Genomic DNA, 20,256 nt, shown 5'->3' on the forward strand with positions numbered 1-20,256 from the left:
CTACCAGGCAGTGACAGTCTTGCAAAGAGCTGGCTTTCAGAGACGGCGTGAGAAAGAAGAGAGAAACAAGCATTGGCCGCGCGCGGCGGGAGAAGCGGGAGTTGTGTGCGCGCACGGCCAATGCTTTCTTAAAAAACACTAAAGTCATCGCGATCACGATCGCTGTGAAAGCGAAAGTGATCGCGATGACGCTCTAAAGGCGTTCCTGAGTGCTGCTGGCGGGCCTAGCGCATGGCTGCAGCGCGCGTGCATGCTCACGTGCACTCAAGCGCTAGGCCAGCCAGCAGCACTTAAAAAAGCCAGATACAAAATGTCTCTCCGAGCCAGCGCATGCGCTGGGCTCAGCGAGACCTAACAACAAGTGACGGGGGTCAGGGTACTCTTACTGTGCCCACTTATGGGTTTTTCTTAAGGTCAGGACATGGGGACTGAGGTCCTGTGTCCTGTAATGGCGACTTCAACATTTCTGGTAATGTTGCGGCTGGGTAATCAGATTGCTCAGTACTGTGAAGCGGCCTACAGGGGAATAAACCCTCTCTGACAATCAGAGTGGTTTATGTTTTTTTATTTGCTGTAACGTCTTGAGTACTGTGATACCATCCATCTGAATATCACTAACTTTTTTATCTTAATTTCTCAAGAACAACTGTACAGTTGCTTCCTGAGTAAAGATCTAGCTTTCTTCTGAATTTGGTGTAATTCTGTTCAGCCGATTTTTAGGCAGCACACATGCGCTGTCCTCAAGGGCTGCTGAAATCAATATTACTCTATTCCCGCCTGCTGCTAACCAATGGCTCACTGCAGCGTTGCTCTTCTTTGCTGCCTCCTAACTTGATCTCGCAGCCGATACGTCTCGTCTGTTTAAGGGTGAGGCGCACCGGCCAATTAGTTTCCATACGCTAGCATTCTTTATGTGCTGTTTGGCAGAACTCGTTTTTTTTTTTTTTATTATTTTGCTTTCCACCAGTCACTTCTTATTCAGTTTGGCTTCTCCCTTCCGCAGTGCTTTATAAGGCCCCCCCCCCCCGCTGCATACTCGAGAGGCTAATCTACAAATTCTTTGTTGCTTCAGCGTGTCATGTTGCTTTTTTTTTTTACTTAGAAAGTGAGCGCAGCATCCGCTTCAGGGATGCTGCGCTTTATATTTCAGCATTGTTTTATTTTTTATTTGTTTTCTTTGAAGCTGAGCGTGGCACCCACATCAGGGACGCTGCGCTTTATATTTCAGCATTGGCTTTTTTTAAATGTGTTTTCTTTGAAGCTGATATAAGGGGCTAGGTATATTTTTGTCTTAGTAGAAGGGGACTTAAACACATTAAAACATACCCATTGAGCAAGTTTAATCTACCCAGACTGATGGGGAGATGTTCCAAGTAAACGTTACTCTTTAAGCAGGACATTTTTTAACAGTGATTGCGCTGCGATAGAGTTCACCGGCAGGGGAGGATAGAAACAGCACAACAGTCGCTCATAGACTAACTTGCCAAGTGTGAGCCTAAATCTTCCCCACCCGTCCTGGAGAAAGGACCTGTTGCAAAGTGCCGCAGACTTTTAAAGCCACCAGTGATGCAGGTTCATCTATAGAAAAAGGCCCGAATGTTCCCCTTATTTTAAGGATGAGATATGTCACCGTACGTATAGGCGCTTTGTCACATGTTCCTCATAAATTCATAAAATAGACATTTGGACAACCACTCCCCAGACACTCCTCTGGGATCACCAATGAGATGCTTCTCACAGCTGTGCACTTTCTCCCACCTGATAGAACTTCTGTTAGGTATTGTGGTCCCATTTCTTCTATGCGGCAGTGTTTGCAATAAGGGCCCTTTGTAAAGGCAGTCATGCTCTAATGTCCCTTGCATGTCCCCATCTCTACAACGCAGTTGTTTGCAGTACTGCCATTATTTTTGCAAATGTTTATAAATGGAATCTGCATTGTGCAGCATTGATACATCCAGCACAGTGTTAAGGATTTGGCATGGTTGCATATACGGCAGATAATTCTGTTGGCGAGTTATGTGTTTTGGTGTTGAATTGTGTGGCATGGAATAATGTGGATAGCTTTGCCTTTTTGGTGGGAAAAAAAAACCAAATAAGTAGGTAGCAACAGAAGAGCTAGCCATGAAGAAAGGCAGTGTAGCGTATTGGAAGATGTGCTGTAACACACATACACACAATCCCAAACCCCAGTATGCGGTCTGCTATGCAGTAAAGTAATTACACAACACAGTGCATCCAATCCACACCTCAAAATTCCACTTCATGCTACAAAATTCAGCAGCACACCACATAATTAACTTCCTCTACATACCACTCCACAACGCAAAATACCATTCCACATAATTACACTCCATAACACACAATTCCGCTCCACATAATTCCAGTATACTCAATACCACAGAATTACTATCCAAATAATTCCACTGCAGACCAATTTATGACTTTCGGTATTCACAAAGGTCATTTACTACGTGTAAATGCCCTTTGTGAATGCCGAAAGTCGTAAAGTTAGACTTTCTGTCTAACTTTACCTTTGTGAATCTGGCCCATTGTCATTTACAACCCCATTAGCTCTAACTCAAGCAAATGCGGGACCTATTAAATGTCCAATACTTTTCTAAAATGCTGCTCAAAATTCCTATGCCCAATTGCACGGGGAAAACTCGCATTGGGACCTCATCTCTCCCCACCTGATAACTTCAGGCATTGCAAAACTCTGCCCCAATTTGTTGACAACAGTGTGCCCATAGGGACCACCTTTTCTCTCCCTTGTTTTGCATGCACACAATGGCTGCTCCAATCTGTGGTTCTCTATTCCCTACCCCACTGAGTGTAACATTGAACTTACCCTCAAGGGCTGTCCTTTCTCTGTACAGATTTTGGACCGACCAGCTTTAAGTTCCTAGCCGGAATAAAAAGTTATCCTAGAGTACGCGCAACTATGACACAGGTGCCTTCTTGAGGGGCTAGTGTGTCTGGGAAGCTGCAATGCTGATGTCCTGTGTCTTACCAGGAAAGCCATTTTTACAACTTTAATTTAATCAGAAGCCTCCTCGTCGTCCTACTTCGCCTTGTTCTCCGTTCTATAGATTTCCAGGTGACTGAAACAGTGGATTTGTCTTGATTCTTTAGAACAGATGAGAACCACACTGGGAGCAGGTTTTCTCAGCTCAGCCTAATGCTCCACCCATCTCCACATTGTTAATGCCAGAATGACTGGCGCAGTGAAATGGGTGTAGGTCATGAAAATTAAGTTGCATATTTGAGTTTGTAGCTTGTTGGTTACTACAAAAACGATCAGTTAGAAGGGCTGATGTTGTGGATGGTAGCTCTTGCAGCACAATGTATGTGCTGTAGATATTATTGAGAACCTCTGATTTTGTCTGCACTTAGAAGGCCACTGACAATTGTACAGTATTGTAGCCTTTTTGTGGCGCTTTTCTAGCTCTTGTTAAAACACCAAACTACTTTCTAAACTGTCACTTAAATGGGAATCCTTTTTAAATGTATGGATGGAAGGATTATTTTCGATCGATAGTGGTTAAAGAGGCATCTTTTTAGTGTTGGGTTTTCATGTCCTTTGTTAGGCCCATAGAGCATGTTCCAAACTTGATGAAGCAGCATGTACGTTATGTATGTGATTGTAAGCAAAATAATTTGTGGTTGGATTCTCAAGCAGCATCTACAAACCATTCATGGTCTCTTGAATTCTCAACAGTTGTTAATGGTCCTTATCCTTTTTGGTAGTATGTTCCCAAGGTTCTATGTCTGTACTGAAAAGCAGGTTCCCCTTAAGCATATTTTTTTTTAAGCTGAGATTGTTAAGCATAGGGTGCTACTTGATCTGAGTTTTGGGTTGTGAGAAGGTTGGACCCATCCTGTCGATTGCCTTAATGTCCAATGTGAAGGTCTATGAAGGACATTATTCATGATTGGGGCTAATGTGGTTTCAGCTACTTAGGTTAAGATCCTTTCTTGTTGCTACTTTGTGGATTCATTGTAGATTGTGGATTCATTTTCTAAAGAATCAAATCTAAAGTCCAATTGCTTATTCCAGATATAATACCACTAGGTCCAGAGATACCTAGATCCTGTGTGAAACTAGGTGAGGTTAGATTAGTCACTTTGTTGATTTGGAATTGGTGTTAAAGTCTTTAGTCAGCGGCTGTCTCTTTTGGAGAGGCCAAGAGAATACAGGTTCCATTTTTATTCTCCGTGTTTGCAGACATGCGCTCTCTTTCAAAGGAAAGAGCTACACACCAAGGCTTTAAGTGGTTTGTGGGAAAGGTGATTGTGTAACCATGTGTTATATGGGATAAAGAACCCCCTGCCGTACATAATTATATTGCTAGTCACTTTAGGGTTCCATAACCTTATAAAGGAACTCTACCTTCACCCTCGTTCCTCTGTTTGGTTACGGAACTCCGCGGCACTTGCAGTATCTTTGTAATGTACGGCAGAGGGTACTTTGTCCATTATATTTTGAAGGTGCTCCGTTCTGTGTAGGGAACAGTGTGATCGTCAGAGGAATACTGTGCCAACGTTAGGGCTTCGCTTAGGGCTAGTATAATTTGAAACACTGTTTCAAACTTTGGGATTTATAATGTAAACCTTTGTTTGCTTCTAAATCCCGCTGTCCTAGCCTGAGTTTTTGTGCTACTTATTTGGGGGGCATTGTGCCATATTGCTTTGTAATTAATACAAGCAGTTCTCCTACAGCGTCTATTTTCTGCAAAAGCCATTTAATGGACTTAAGGATCGGGTGATGTCATCATATTTGCTAGATTCGGTGCCATAAATGGTCATCTACTAGCAGGTACCGAATGCCTGAACTTCTTTAATTTGAAAAGTAAAGTACCAGCACTTATCAGCGGGCTTAATACTTTTAATGAGGCATACCAGTGCTTCTCTCTATTAGACGGGTTATTTGAGGCAGTGAGTATCTGCATTTTTAGATCTTTTTCAAGCGCTAATATTAGGACCGCGTCAACCAGACCGGAGGAGGCATCGCCATCGTCCACAAGAACACCATCCGCATCACGACCGACGCCGACGACACCCACACCGCCGCCGAACACCTCCACTTCCAGATCCTCACCGACCCAAAGACGACCCTCAGAGAAACCCTCATCTACAGACCCCCGGGACCACGCACACAATTCAGCGAAGACATCACGGACTTCATCAGCCCACGTGCCCTCCGCTCCGCCGACTACATCCTCCTAGGGGACCTCAACTTCCACCTGGAGAACAATAAGGACCGCAACACTGTCACCCTGCTGGACAACCTCGCCAACCTCGGACTCAAGCAACTGGTCAACACCCCCACCCACTACGCCGGCCACACACTTGACCCTGTCTTCTCATCCAGCAAGCACATCGCCTTCAGCCACTCCACCGAACTTCACTGGACCGACCACAGCTGCGTCCACTTCAGCTTCAGAAAAACCACCACCCACCACCACCCGCAACAGGTTCCTCACAGGAGATGGAGCAAGATCACCGCCGACCAGCTCACCGCCTCCCTCAGCCAGACCCACCTGCCAGCACACCGGACACCAACGAAGCAGCCCGCAACTTCACGCAATGGCTGACCGCCTGCGCTGACGACCTCGCACCACTGAAGAACCCCCCCAGCAAACCCAGAAGCAAGAAGGCCCCCTGGTTCACCGAAGAACTCAAGGACTCCAAGAAGACCTGCCGCACCCTCGAGAAAGCCTGGCTCCTCGACCGGACCACTGACAACATGACCGCCCTCAAACACGCCACCCGCAAGCACCACCAGCTCATCCGCACCACCAAGAAGAAATCACTGAAGGAGACTGGAACACAACGCCCACGACAGCAAGGAACTCTTCAGCATCGTTAAGGAGTTCTCCAACCCCAGTACCGGCAACAACGACATCACCCCTTCACAAGATCTCTGCGACTCCCTCGCCTCGTTCTTCCACCGCAAGATTGCCGACATCCACAACCGCTTCGACGCACCATCCTCGCACCCTACCGTCGAACCAACGCACCCCACTGCCACCCTCCGCACCTGGACCACAGTGACCACCGAAGACACAGCCCGCACGATGAACACCATCCACTCCGGATCTCTGACTGACCCCTGCCCCCACCACATCTTCAACAAGGCCGACTCCACCATCGCACCCCAACTCCGAGACGTCATCAACACCTCCTTCGACACCGCCACCTTCCCGGAGAGCTGGAAGCATGCCGAGCTCAGCGCCCTACTGAAGAAACCAACAGCGGACCCCACCGACCTCAAGAACTTCCGCCCCATCTCGCTCCTCCCTTTTCCTGCCAAAGTCATCGAGAAGATCGCCAACAGACAGCTTGCCGCCTTCCTCGAGATGAATGGATCCCTTGACCCCTCGCAGTCCGGTTTCAGAGCCAACCACAGCACCGAGACCGCCCTCATCGCAGCCACCGACGACATCCGAGCCCTTCTCGACAACGGGGAAACGGCGGCACTCATCCTCCTGGACCTCTCCGCCGCGTTCGACACTGTCTGCCACCGTACCCTAGTCCAACGCCTCAGCAACACCGGCATCCAAGAGAAGGCACTGAAGTGGATCATCTCGTTCCTAGCTGGAAGAACTCAGAGAGTCCGCCTCCCCCCGTTTCGTTCCGAGGCCACCGAAGTCATCTGCGGCGTCCCGCAAGGATCATCACTCAGCCCCACCCTCTTCAACGTCTACATGAGACCCCTCGCAGCCATCGTACGCCAACACAACCTCAACATCATCTCCTACGCCGACGACACCCAGCTGATCCTCTCCCTCACCAGAGACCCCGACACCGCCAGAACCAGCCTCCACGAAGGGATGAAAGACGTCGCCGAGTGGATGAGGAACAGCCGTTTGTAACTAAACTCAGACAAGACGGAAGTCCTCATCCTTGGACCATCACCCTCCGCCTGGGACGACTCCTGGTGGCCCCCTGCCCTGGGCACCGCCCCCAAACCGACAGACCACGCACGCAACCTGGGCTTCATCCTGGACTCCTCCCTCTCCATGACCAGACAAGTCAACGCCGTCTCCTCTTCATGCTTTCACACCCTCCGCATACTCCGCAAGATCTTCCAATGGATCCCGATCGAAACCAGGAAGACTGTCACCCAGGTCCTCGTCACCAGCCGGCTGGACTACGGAAACACCCTCTACGCCGGAACCACAGCCAAGCTACAGAAAAGACTACAACGCATCCAGAACGCCTCCGCCCGACTCATCCTAGACATCCCTCGACGCAGCCACATCTCCGGCCACCTGAGGAACCTGCACTGGCTCCCTGTCAACAAGAGGATCACGTTCAGGCTCCTCACCCACGCACACAAGTCTCTCCACAACCTGGGCCCCAAGTACCTCAACGACCGCCTGACCTTCCACACGCCCACCCGCCAGCTACGATCCGCTAGCCTCGCCCTCGCTGCCGTACCACGCATCCGAAGAGCCACCGCCGGAGGCAGATCCTTCTCCTACCTGGCGGCCAAGACATGGAACTCCCTCCCCATCCACCTTCGGCTGACCCAGGACCACCTCGCCTTCAGGAGACAACTCAAGACCTGGCTGTTCGAGCAGTAGCGGCCCCCTTCCCCCAAGCGCCTTGAGACCCTTCCGGGTGAGTAGCGCGCTATACAAGTGATATGATTGATTGATTGATTAGGAATTAGTCAGGCCTCCAAGTGTGATAACCGCATTAAAGCAGCTTCCTGCTATGTCTCTTCTAAATGTTAATTGGAAAACAAAACGTGATGTGGTGTAACTTGCGTACATTGCTACCACCAATCTACAAATAACTACTAAAGTTCAAAGTGTAAGAGTTGCCACTTTTAAAAAAAAAAATAATTTAAACGCCTATTTGTGCTTGTTTGGAAGGGCCAGAAGTTGATACTTGAATAATGGTTGGATTGTGTGAAATCCAATACATTATTTTTAAACCGAGGTAAAGAATAATTTGGGCCAATGAGATGCCTGTTGGGACCGTTAGTGTACTATTGGCTCAGGGAAATGGAGGGGCTGAAGTGGTGTGAACGAAGTACGGTTTTCTTGCGTTACTATGACTGAGCTGTGATTACTTGTGGTTTCATAAAATCCAATATAAAAATATATCAAACTAATTTATTTTGGACAGGGTGTCAGGGTGTCATGTTGTTTGTTGCTTTAACTTTAGATTTCAAGTTGGAACAATATCGAACATAAATGGTTTTCCTGAATTGTTACATTTCTTGGTCGGAAAAAAACCGACAAACACTCCTCGGGTTGATGCGCGACAACTGGTAAGCAATTCACATGTAGTTTGAATTTGTGCAATGTACGTGCTATTTTGGCAGAAATGCGGTAAATTTTATTATGTCTGGTACCCGTTATATTATTTGTTCTTCGAATACCAGTGAGAACCTAACCTAAATAACACATTGTTGGGTTATTTGATCCTACACAATTGCTGGGCTACGCATTCCCCGCTGTCATACTTTACAGCACTAGAAATTCCCAGCTGTGCCAAGCGGTTGTTGTTATTATCACCAATGGACTTCGTCATCCTGTGCGTAGTGGGGCGGGGCAGCGGCCACGTGTTTGTAGATATTTTTATTAAAGGGCAAGGCCACCTAGTCATTTAAACTGGGGCAGCAAAAAATCTATTGGCCCAGAGCCGTAAACGGTCGGGAGGGCCAACCCCCAACTTGGGATCCCTCCCCACTGCCTGACATCATTCAAAGTGGGCTTGCAAGGCCTATCGTGTCACCCGATGACCACCTTAATCGGTTTCTTTACTGCGGAGGGCATAATATGGCACGCAGTGATTTTTTTATTACGAAAATCTTATTAGCCATAGTGTTTTACCTTTCTTGTTCTACAGGCAAATTTGTATTGTGTTGTACTATTTAGTTGGAGCAGTAAACCAGAGGTACGTTAATCTCACGGTATTTCAGTATTATATATTCAGCAGCAACATCATCCCATCAGAAACACTCCTGGTGCCAGGCAGACACAAATATTTATAAACACGACCGCCTGCACAGTGTGGCATGGACCAGAGCGCAGATTTTCGCCCTATCATCGCTGAAGCGTTCGAAACCACCCTCGGACAGTATTTATGTTGCCTGGTCAAAGCACTGCCAGTGCCAATCACCCACCAATAATTGCTCCGAAAGCTGTTCCAGGCTGGCGTCTGGCAGCACTTCTCTGTGTGGGGTGTCGGCCATCTTAAAGCGGATCTGTCGTGACGGGATACAATGAAGAATGAGACTTGTCGTCGCATTCCCCGCCCTCTTCATTTATACAATGTGCAATGCATAGTATCTATCATATTTAAAAATACCATCCTATATATCCGTAATTCCAGTGAGAACTGTTCATCCCGATATAGAATGCACCGTATTAAACTCTGTTCCAGATTACGTTATTGCACCGCGGCATCAAGGACAAGGTGCGGTGCTCTCTCTGTCTGTAGTCCTTAATCACGTCCTGAACTCGTACGGGGAGGCAGACCGTTTCGCTATAAGATGGCTGTCAGGCGAGGTCATTGCCAGCATCGGAGGGACGGCCCTGAAGCTGCAGGGGAGGGATGCAGGGGGCAGGACGGGCTGGTTCTCGTCCCTGCTGCGCGTTGTTTTCTAGCTGGCAGCACTGTGTTGTGGGTGTGACCCTTTGGGGTGTGTGTGTGTAGTTGTTGTCTCTGCCACTTGCAGAGGCGCGCATTGTCGGTACAGCTCTTGTTTGTGAATGTTGTGTGCTGGTTGGAGCTGCACACTTTATCCTGCCTCGGTGTGCGCTCTCGAGTCCACTTGCTATTCATTGTTTCCTGCTCTGTTTTGGAGTCGTGGTGTATCCTTTGCGGCAGCGATTTTGCACCTGTTTCGGAAAAGGAGCTAAGTTTAACCGTCACAGCCCAGCAGCAGCCCTGCCGGGCACCATGAGCGACCCGGAGCTTCTCCACACTGCCACCATCATTCCAGGTAAGTGTGCGTTGCCATCGCAGCATGGAAAGGGGTGACGAATCCGGAGAGGCTATAATGTAGAAAGGGAGCTAGTTTTTTCTCAACTCTGTGTGTATTAAGCGCAACACAGTGGTGCTGCGAGCGTTGTTTTACTCTGACTGTTGTAGATCACACCAACAAGACCTACATGCTGCACATATCTGGCGCGGCCTATCTCCCACCACCATAGGATAGTAAGCACGTATATTATCAGAATCAGCAGTGGCGTGTCCCCATGTAATCTGTGATCCAGAGATCTAACACTCTTATAGCCTCGGTTTACCTCTTAATTCTCTGGAGGCTATGCACTTCGAGCTGGCTGGTTGGCAGTCACTCACCCGTAATAGGTCTGCCAGTTACCTGCGCTCAAAAAGGACAGTGCAGCAACCATGCATCGCAACCTAGCATTCTCGTCGTTTTCACGAAAAAGGTAGTAGTTAGTACATGTCAACAACATTCCTGTATGTTTTGAAAATCTTTGTTGAAATGTCACCGTTGTCCAAACAATACACGTGTGGACTGTTCCTGATGATCAGATGAAAAATATTAATCTTTTTTACACGCCGATTTAACGTCAACTAACCTGTGTGCTCGAAATTGTGATTCGAAATATGAGCGTAACGTGGGCGCCTTCTTTTTAAAGTGCCCCAGTCACTCCTGGCAAGACGTGCAACTCTGATGATAATATTGCAACCAGTGCTGTTTATCATTTCGTTTCGAAATACCTTTTATCTCCATTCTGAGAAGTGATCTCTTTCTAGGGTGTTAGTGCATATATCGAACGTTTCCGCAGTAGTTTATTTATTAAAGCTCTCTACCAGATGTTAGATCTTCTCTTGCGTTTGAGTAGAATAAACTTAATGTGCTCGAGGTTTTTTTTAGCATTGGTGACAGTAAATTTTATCTTCACACTGGATATGTATTGTGATTAAATGCTCTTTAAGAGGCACGTTTTCTGCTCTTTCTAAATTGAAGAAGAGTTGGCAGTCCTGATGCATACGGGGATGTTGTTCCAGATTATGGGTACATAGATGGAAACGCGCTGCCTTGGTTTTCTTGTTTAAAATTTCTTAGTCTGCAATCTAATGGTGTCTTGCTGCATGTGTGCCGAGAACCACCAAGGATGGTGAGCTTCCTCAAGTCCATTATTTTTCAGGTTCTAGGATCTGTGTAGGATCTAGACTGTCTATAGCATGGTTAATCGCAAACATTTCCCCAGGGGCCTCAAAGTACAGCCTGTGGCATGCCCAAGGGTTGCACCGATGCCAGCAATGCAAGGGTCCGGTGATGAAATGTGAGCGTAGGGAGACGCGAAGCAGATGCATGGTGTGGACAACAAACCGAGCCTTCACATGTCTTCTGTCTGCCATCAACGCTCTATTATCATGCACCAAGAATTAAAGTCCAAGCATTAATGTCTAATGTAAAACGTGAGGGGTATAGAGATAACTCATCTGGTGGCTGAACTGCAAAATGTGAAACCAGAAAACGTGGTATCAGTCCTGGCATCCCCACTTGACCAAATTGTGTGATTCTAGGCAATTGGTTAATTTCACTTTGGATCCTATTTCTTCATTACCACATATGAGAGCCCCTTAAAATATACAAGTTTAGAATGTGTGCTGTACAGAACCTTCTCTTGTGTTTTTGTTAATAAACTATAATGTTTTCTATTATATAACAATTACGGCTACACACAAGGTGCACCTGACAAATGACTTACCTCTGGTTCACTAATAGCATTGTTTTCAGAATGGGGACGGCATCAATATTTCCAAGATCATGTTTGAAAACTATCACTGCTAATAAATGCCTCCCAATGCAGTGATATATTCTGATCTACAAAGGTAAAATACTCATGCATGTTTAAAAAATAAATAAATACAAATTTTTGAAGTTTGGAGAGAGTATATCATGTTTTTACATGTTTATTGCAAGATGTCTTTAAAACTAAAGGTATTCCTAAAAATAAGTTGTCTAGGACACCTGCTTTTCTTCTTTATCGTTACTTTAGTTAAGGTGTAAATAAAGTATGCATGTTTAATTCACGGTTTTCTGATTGCTCCTGCTCTGTCAAGCTAACAGCAGCCCAGTGCTGCTGTACACCAGGATGCTTCAATTAAAGGTCAGGAGGCCCGCATGCAGCCCCCGGCGGGACTTTGAGTATCCCTGGTCTAGAGTATACATTTGTCATTCATAGTAATACTTGGACTTACCCATGTTTACTGAAACACGAAGAAGCAGATGGTTGCGATTCGATCCAGGAAATAAGGGGGTGGGTAGGCAGGGGAAGGAGCAAGGGTGATTAAGGGCCACTACATACCGCAGATTCTCACCAGTATGATTGAGAGTTGATGAATTCAGAGCCTTGCTAGACATGCATAATCAGTCAAGGCAAAATATATTTGTTTTGCAGCTGACTCGGGCGTAAATATATCCTTTTATATTAAATTGATTACATGCGGAGGGAAGCAGATTTTCAGTACTACATGGCAATGGGCTTAAAAAATGGACTAAATCTGCACTACCCTTTTTTTCAGAGAAACAGTGCTTCTAAAGTAATGGCACATGCTAATTGAACAGTCGATGACTGCTCTCCTTAGTGGAAGATTAAGTTAAGAATCCCAGACTCCTTTATTTTGAAACAAGATCTGTATTTAAATATTTGAATGACTGACTGGCAACATTTGAAGAACAAGCATTTGCAATGCAATAGATCTCACATTTACAAGAGTTTGTCATTTACAATGCCAATAGCTCAATGCCTTTTATGTGTTGTTTTTAAACCGATAAAAGACGCTGTAATTTATTATGCAACTAGCTTAAAACTCTTGCAAATGCGAGACCTATTGCATTGCAAATGCGTTTGGCACCCGTGCTATAAAGCTTTTTAAAGAAAGCGTTAGGAGAGAGCATGTCTTGCCTGCAACAGCAGCCAGGACAAAGCTATTTGAGAAAATAGTACTCAGAGGCTATAGTTGAAGCCTACTGAGTAACAGCACACATAACAGGGGGTGTTCTCATAAGAGGTTACAAAATAAGACCAGGCGATGCTAAGGACCGATCACTAAGCCTATTGACCAATGAAAAGCCACAGTTTACATTGGCCAATGCCGAACGTAATTGAGAAATGTAGATGGAGCTTCAAGTCCATACCAGAATACAGCCTGCTTAGCAGAGCAGCGCGTGTACTGCCCAGGCTCGACCTAAATATGGCCCCCTTTTGTAGGCTGCTGAGGCTCATCATTAGTCCTTTACCTTCTGAAGAGCCAACTGCTGTCTCCTGTCTAAACGGTTTATGTTTTTTAAGAGCATGGGATACTACAAGTTGACTTTGGGTCAACAAGTAAAAACACATACAGGCAACAGCAAAGTGCATATGATCTAATCAGAAATATCAATAAAGGGATAATGCACAACACCTACATCAACACCAAAATCACAGAAGGAAAAATGCTGATTGAGTATGCAGATTAGAAGAGATGGTGTAAGACTGTGTATTGTAAGAGGAATTGAGTTTAGGTAATGAGTATTTTTAGTGGCTCAGCGCAGCCACCCACCTCACTCGTTTCCCCCTTTTAAATCAGGTCAGCATGGTATGGTTTGATATTAAAGATTCTTTGTAAGTGATTTGCACATGTAATTTTTTTGTGTTTGGTCATTTTGGCAAGTTGAAACTTTATCACCAGGGCATTACGTTGTTCATTGTGTATATATATTTCAAATGTTATTTTCAGATTTTTCTTTTAATTATAATAGTTATTATGTTTTTGTTTCAATTTATTTATTGTAAGTGTTTTTTTTATTTATTTACATTTTAGTTGATTCAAAAAGATTAGTTTGGATAATTTTAGCACAACGCGAAGAGGTATTTGCTAGTTTACAGATGCCGTTTTTATCTTCCATGAGACCAAGGCACATAATATGTAGACTTACAAATATGCAAGAGCCTTTCAACCCACAGAGCCTGGATGTCGACTACCTGAAGCATGGTTTTACTATTTTATTTGTAATCCAAGTCTTTTTGTGTGCTCCTTAAAGCTCTTATATTTTTTAATGTACATAATCTTTGCCTTGTTAAGGTCCGAGGTCTTAACAGAACGGATTCTTGTATTCCAAAATAACTAGTACTTTTGTTTGTAAAGTTATATGCTTAAACCAGCCCTTTACTCTTAGTTGTTAACTAGTGTTCTTACAAAACGACTGTTGTAAGGTTATTGGTTACATTTTTCTTGCTCTATTTAAAAAAATCTCAAATACTGGAAGTTAGACATAATCAGTTAGTTGGCACCATTTATCCTTTCTAGTCTTAGGCATATCTTGATGTTGTAATTGTATATTTGGTTGAGTATCTTATCTGTGATCTTCTTAAACTGTGTGTGGCCTCATACAAAGATTTTTGTGTTTCAGATCGTCTTTATTTCGCCATCTTCTCTCACAAACCAAAGGCCACCACAAATACACATTATTTCTGCATTGATGATGAACTTGTATATGAGAAGTGAGTATAATTTTTGTTTATTTGCACCCAATTTGCTTTGCTCGTCGCGTTGCAAAAAATGCTTCATGCCCACTGTGCTCTTTTCAGTTAAACGGTCACTGGACTACTTTTTGCTACAAGACCTTGTACACCAGGCAGTTCTTAACATCGAATCTTATTGCCAGGATTTATTATTATCTTAATTTACACACTTTACTACAGTATCTTCTCATAAATTTTTTTTAGGTGACTGCTGTGCTGAAATTTGATGTAGTTCTGGGGTATGTGGTGCGTTTTGGACCTAATTAAGCTGTGACATAAAATAATATTTTGAGGCCCCACTATCTATGGCTGCTAACTCAAACATCTGTTGAAGGGAAGATTAACCACTCATTTTCTGGTGTGGTACTCAAATGTTCAGCTGTTTGGGAAATAATATTTTGATAAATAGACATCTGGTCAGTCGCATTAAAATTGTATTACAAATGAGTCGGTCCTTTGAGCTGCTTTGTTATGGAGGCAGTTTTTTCCCTCAGAATTCCATCCCCATATTTTTCAAAGGGAATGACTACTTTTGGTTTCTCTATTGGTTAAATATTCATAGTTACTGCAATCAGGACACCGTACTGATGTGGTTTCAGACTAATGGCACTTATTCTTATAATTTAATTAGTAAAGTTTTAATTTTTTAAAATGTAGGCCCTGCATTGTTGAGTTGGTCATATCATGACATCTTTTCAGCAACCTAGAAGCAGCAGTCCTTTGGAGATCTACCTTTTAATTTGAGGCCACAGCTTTTTCTTTTAGCTATTGAGTTGAAGTGTGATGATTAGTTTTCTCTAAGATCAGACCAGCCCAAGTGTCTTGTTCAGCTGATTGCTGTCCTTCCACTCCCATTCCTGTCTTCCTGCTCCCTTATGCACAATTTAACAGAGCAGTGTGTGGCTTTTTCTCTGTTTTGGGGCAATTGGCGATAATTGGGCCATATCCTTGTAGGGTATTGTTGTTTGCAATTGGTGGTCTACCTTTCTGCAACTGAATGCCCAGCTTAGCTTTGTCAAGCAGTTAGTGATCACTCGAAGAGGTGATCCGTTTGGAGTTCAGTTGTTGCTTTATATTTTTTTAATGACTCTCATATACATATTGGTAATGTGTGGCATTTAAACTGCTGAACAGCAGATCAGAACAAAAGGTCATCGACCCCCCTGCTGATTATACGAGCCCACGATGATTTGTAGAATTTGTACTGGAAGGTGTTATACTCCTAATAACACCACAACTTCTGGACAGCGTTATCATATACAGGAAATGATCAGGAGATTTAACTTTTCATGTGTTTCATTTCTCTTACTTTGATGCGTTTAAGTCTCTGGCCATTGAACTGTAGGCACAGGACAAATTGCCAAAACCTGTCAAAAGTTCTAGGATACATCTGTTCATAGTTTACCATAATAAGAACTGAAAGGTTACCCAGATTCCACCCAGCAGACGTTGCAGAAACCGCCTTCAAAGATGTTCCACAGGGTATTTCTATTCCAATATGTTCAACGAGAAAGTCTTGTTATTTGAAAAACAGTTTAGTCAACTCAGTTGGGGTATGCAATCCATTAACTTTTATTATTCCAGAATTAGTGTTCAGGAATTTATGCTCAATACATTTTGTTTTGAATGACACTTTATCGGGGGCTTAGAAGCCATCTGAGTAACCTGTGTGAGAATCCAAGAGATAACATTGTATCACAATCTACAAGTGTCACATTATTTTTAAAACACGTTTATATAGAGGCAACGTTAAGAAAAAGGGAGGTCCCTGCGTCACAAGATAAATATGTAACCTTAAAGAGAAGTCTTATATTACACATCTGCCGATTTTAAAAAATAATAAATATTGAACATAACTATGCTACAAGTGGAAAAGAAGACTAATTGATTCAAACCACTCTTGGTCCTGCGATGCAAATAGTTGTAGATTTAGACTGACCAACCACAGACAGTGGGATACTACCCTTCGACCTTGGGTGACTGGGCAGAAAGAGGGTGATATAGGCTCCCTCAGAGATTAAATGGCATGGTGCAGGTCTGCAAGATGTTTTTATACCAACAGCATCCCAAAACTAGTAGTTTTGGGATGCCCCTTGCAGTTAACTCCATGGAAAGCAGATGTCTTGCGTTTGGTTGTAGTCAGCAAGGTCCTTGTGGAAATATATATATATATTTTTTTAATTATGACTACTTCTCCGATTATGGTCAGCTGCCTTTCATTTAGGAATGGCGACAGCACTAGGGCGTCTCCCAGAATACTAGGCTTGTTCCCAATTTCGGGGGGAAAAGCATCTTTCAGAGTTCTGATCCTCATAGCATCTGCCCCTGCTAGTTTAGTAAAGATTCTCTTGAAGTCCGGAACACATCTCCCTAGTATAAGGGGTTGGAAGGTAGTATTTACGAAATAAAAATGAAATCACTGGTTGGAAACCAAAACCAGTCAAGTTGGGGTGCTGGGTCCTCAAATTTTCACACCAGCCAACCAACATAAATAGCATCCATGTGAGGTTTACTTCATATACTTTACCAAAGTAGAGGAAGAACAAGCTCTAGTTGGTCTTGAAAATGTGGATTCTAAGAGAGGCATCTCTGCATTTTATAGGCAGCCCTTTGCATGACAAAAAAAAAAGTAAGGGCACAAGAATTGTATTGATAATGCAGACCTACATATGTAGCTGCAAAACACCCAAACCGGATTTGGTATGTCTTGCTTGCGGGTGGAGCTTTTGGCTGTTTGAACGTTGCGGCCTGAAACCAAACAAGGCTGAAAATGCTATGGGGTCTTCTGAAGCTTGAGGGACATGTGAATCGCTATACCCAAGTGAATGTCCCCGTATGGCACTATTCATACCATACTTTCCTCCCTAAACACAGCCAATAAGCATTTAGAATGGCACATATTTGCAAGTAGAGCGAAGGACATTCTTTATTTAAATTGGTGTTTGATCAGATTGTACGGGGAGGGGTGAGCTAGCAGCCCTTATCCCTACCAGCTGTACAAATTAAAAAGGCTAGTGCCCCACATCTGTAAATTCAGATGCCATTAAATGTACGACTTCCACTACCCTTGGTGGAGACAGCAATAGTCAATATATATATTTTGACCTTGAATACACTTTGTGTGCGCTCTGCTGTGAGGCATCCAAAGATATGAAGCACCAAATATTCTTGTGGTCTAGGTCCAATAACTTGCTCTACCAATTCGGAAACAAAGTCATGGACACAGTCAAGTCAGGACTAAACTCTTTGCCTGTTCCACAGCAAGCAGTGGGTCTTTCTGAAGCAAAATAAATTGTGAAGTGCCAGTCGGCCAAGCAAGAGTTTTGAAAAGAGAACAGACTAGCCTACTGTTGGTACTTAACAGTAAGCCAATGTCTAAAAGAAGAAAAAAGTTCTCATATATCCTACTCCTACTCTAAAGTGATGTTGTTTGTCTGGTATGTCACCCGAATCTTTCCAGAGTTCTTCAAGTGATTGTTTGGAATCGCTGTGCAGCATTTTTCCATCTCTTAATTTCTTGCACTGCAGACCAGTTTGTGCATTCCTCCAATGCCTGACCCCAGAAATAATCTTTGATATCCTGCTGCAGAGAGGAAAGACTAAGACTACCAGAAACCTTTGAGCGTGATCCTCTCTGTTCACTAACATGTGCAGGAGGTGTACAATGATCATTACTGGTCATTCTGCACGTTGCTTTTAAATTTTGTATCTTTTATCAGGTAATTCTGTGAAACCGAGTACCTGAATTTTCACAAAAAGGAAACTATGGTTCCTTCAGGTGCAACTGTTAGTAGAGTACTTAAGCATTCAGGATCAATGCAGTCTAACTCAAGGGACCTCTGTGATGTCAAGAAAATTTAGAAAAGTGCCATGGGAAAGTAAATTGCTGTTCGCTTTGAATGTACATACTAAAGATACTGAAGAGAAAGTTAAATACAACAAAGTGAGTATCGCCACATATATATATATATATATATATATATATATATATATATATATATATATATATATATATATATATATTATTAAAAAACATTTATGAATGTATTGTAAAAAATGTGCTGCACATGTTTAAAAGTGAAGGGGCACAGTGCTAATGTGAAACAAAAGTGGTGAAACGCTCGTGAATTATATTTATAAAGCAATGGCTTACAAGATGCTTTCTCAGGATTCATAAGAGTCTGCACAATTCACGTCTTTTCTTTTAGGTGCATTAACTTCACACAGTATTAAGATAGGCCAATGTTCACAATGCTGTCGATGTTTAGACCCCAAAACTTAGTTAGCGTGGGATTTGTTTCAGTCCTGCCCGCCCCTCCTGAGCATGATGATCGCTCCAGTTTCAAGTGTTGGTCACTTGCGCGACAAGGGTCCGCCACACCCTCGTACTGCAATTAATGGTGGTGTTCTCACCACGTGCGTTTGAGTGTGTGGCAAAATAGCTTTTGGGGAATGGGGGATGTGTCATTATGTTCTATTGCCAGATGTGGTGTGTAAGCATGTCCCAGCTAATTCTAGGCTGTTTTCCTGCCCAAGCTAAAGTGATCATGTGGAATCTGTGTTTTGAAAAAGACTTGTCAAACTAATTGGTATATTAATAAAGAGGTAGAGAAATTTAGGCATTACTATCATTTTCATGATTGCCAGTAGCCGGGACCACTGGATCACCTGGTCTTTGAGTTTCGAAATTACTCTATCATAATTATATCGAATAACCAGCTCTGGACCCCTGTGTACCCAAATCCCGAAGCATTTGACAGTGTCTGTGCTCCACTCCAGAGGAAATTCCAGCGAATGTAGCACAGTATCCAGAATCGAAGGAAAGATGCTTGATTTAGACCTGTTGATGCTTAAGCCAGAATAACATTCATATTGATTGGACTCCAGAATGACCGGTGCGTGGCTGGGTCGCGGGCATACAACACTATGTTGCCCGCATATAAAGAAATAGCTAGCGGGCACAGGCAAAATTGTAATGCAGAAACAGCATACCAGTGACTAATAGCACACATCAGGGGTTTCAGGGTCAGCGGGAATAATATTTGTGACAAAGGGCACTCCTGTCCCTGTATATATGTTGTGTCTCAGATGTGTTAGCATTTATTCGCGCCTGCGCCAGCTGATCTGTGTAAGGCAGGCGTATCCACCGTAGAATGGCCTGGAGATTCCCATCCGATGTAGGACAGTTAACATATAGGTCCACTCGATTGAATCGAAGGCTTTGGCGGCGTCCGGAAGGACCGCTGCCACCTGCATGGAGGGATCTAGGTGGTGCAACAATGCCAGGAGAGTATGTAAAGTATGTGCAGTTAAACGAGTAGGTATTAAGCCTGACTGGTCGTGCAGCACCAGGTTCGTGAGCAGTGGTTAGAGTAGTATCTTAGCCAGAATCTTTGCATCTGTATTGATCCGTGATAATGGTCTATAGGATTTGCAATGTTCGGGCTGCTTATCAGGCTTTAGTAATGCTATACTGAGGGCCTCTCTTAGGGACGGAGACCATACCTGCTTGACATACGCCTCCTCATACATTGCATGAAGTTGTGGAGCCATGCCTCAACATATTCCTTATATGCCCTCGCAACGGAGTGCCGGAAAGGTGGCTCACTTCCTGCGCCGCCATGTCGGTATAATTTGTGATTCGTTCCCTTATGGTGGCAAGCATGCTGGGGCTAGGCGCAGTGTCATAATCATGCTCTAGGTTCTGTATGGTATGTGCCTTAGTCTGCAGCTGTGTATGTATGGCCCT

At 44.0% G+C, this 20,256-nt stretch overlaps 1 protein-coding gene across 17 annotated transcripts in view; it reads left to right on the forward strand.

Annotated features, from left to right (window-relative positions):
* The window catches only part of CDC14B (cell division cycle 14B), a 609,243-nt gene that overhangs the window by 228,556 nt on the left and 360,431 nt on the right, over positions 1-20,256 (forward strand). For 13 of the 17 annotated variants that reach the window (XR_014970356.1, XM_085632862.1, XM_085632855.1 and 10 more), the window contains exon 2: positions 14,396-14,486. Coding sequence is in view for 15 of the 17 variants with exons in the window: in XM_085632862.1 (XP_085488988.1) it covers positions 14,396-14,486 (91 nt within the window). In the remaining 2 variants the exon portion in view is untranslated. Of the gene's footprint in view, positions 1-8,893; positions 8,914-9,490; positions 9,965-14,395; positions 14,487-20,256 lie in introns of those variants that run through there. The other 4 variants (XM_085632872.1, XM_085632874.1, XM_085632863.1 and 1 more) reach the window with 2 other exon arrangements.

The sequence above is a fragment of the Triturus cristatus genome, chromosome 2_1 (genome assembly GCF_964204655.1).
Source record: "Triturus cristatus chromosome 2_1, aTriCri1.1, whole genome shotgun sequence".
Taxonomy (NCBI): Eukaryota; Metazoa; Chordata; class Amphibia; order Caudata; family Salamandridae; genus Triturus; species Triturus cristatus.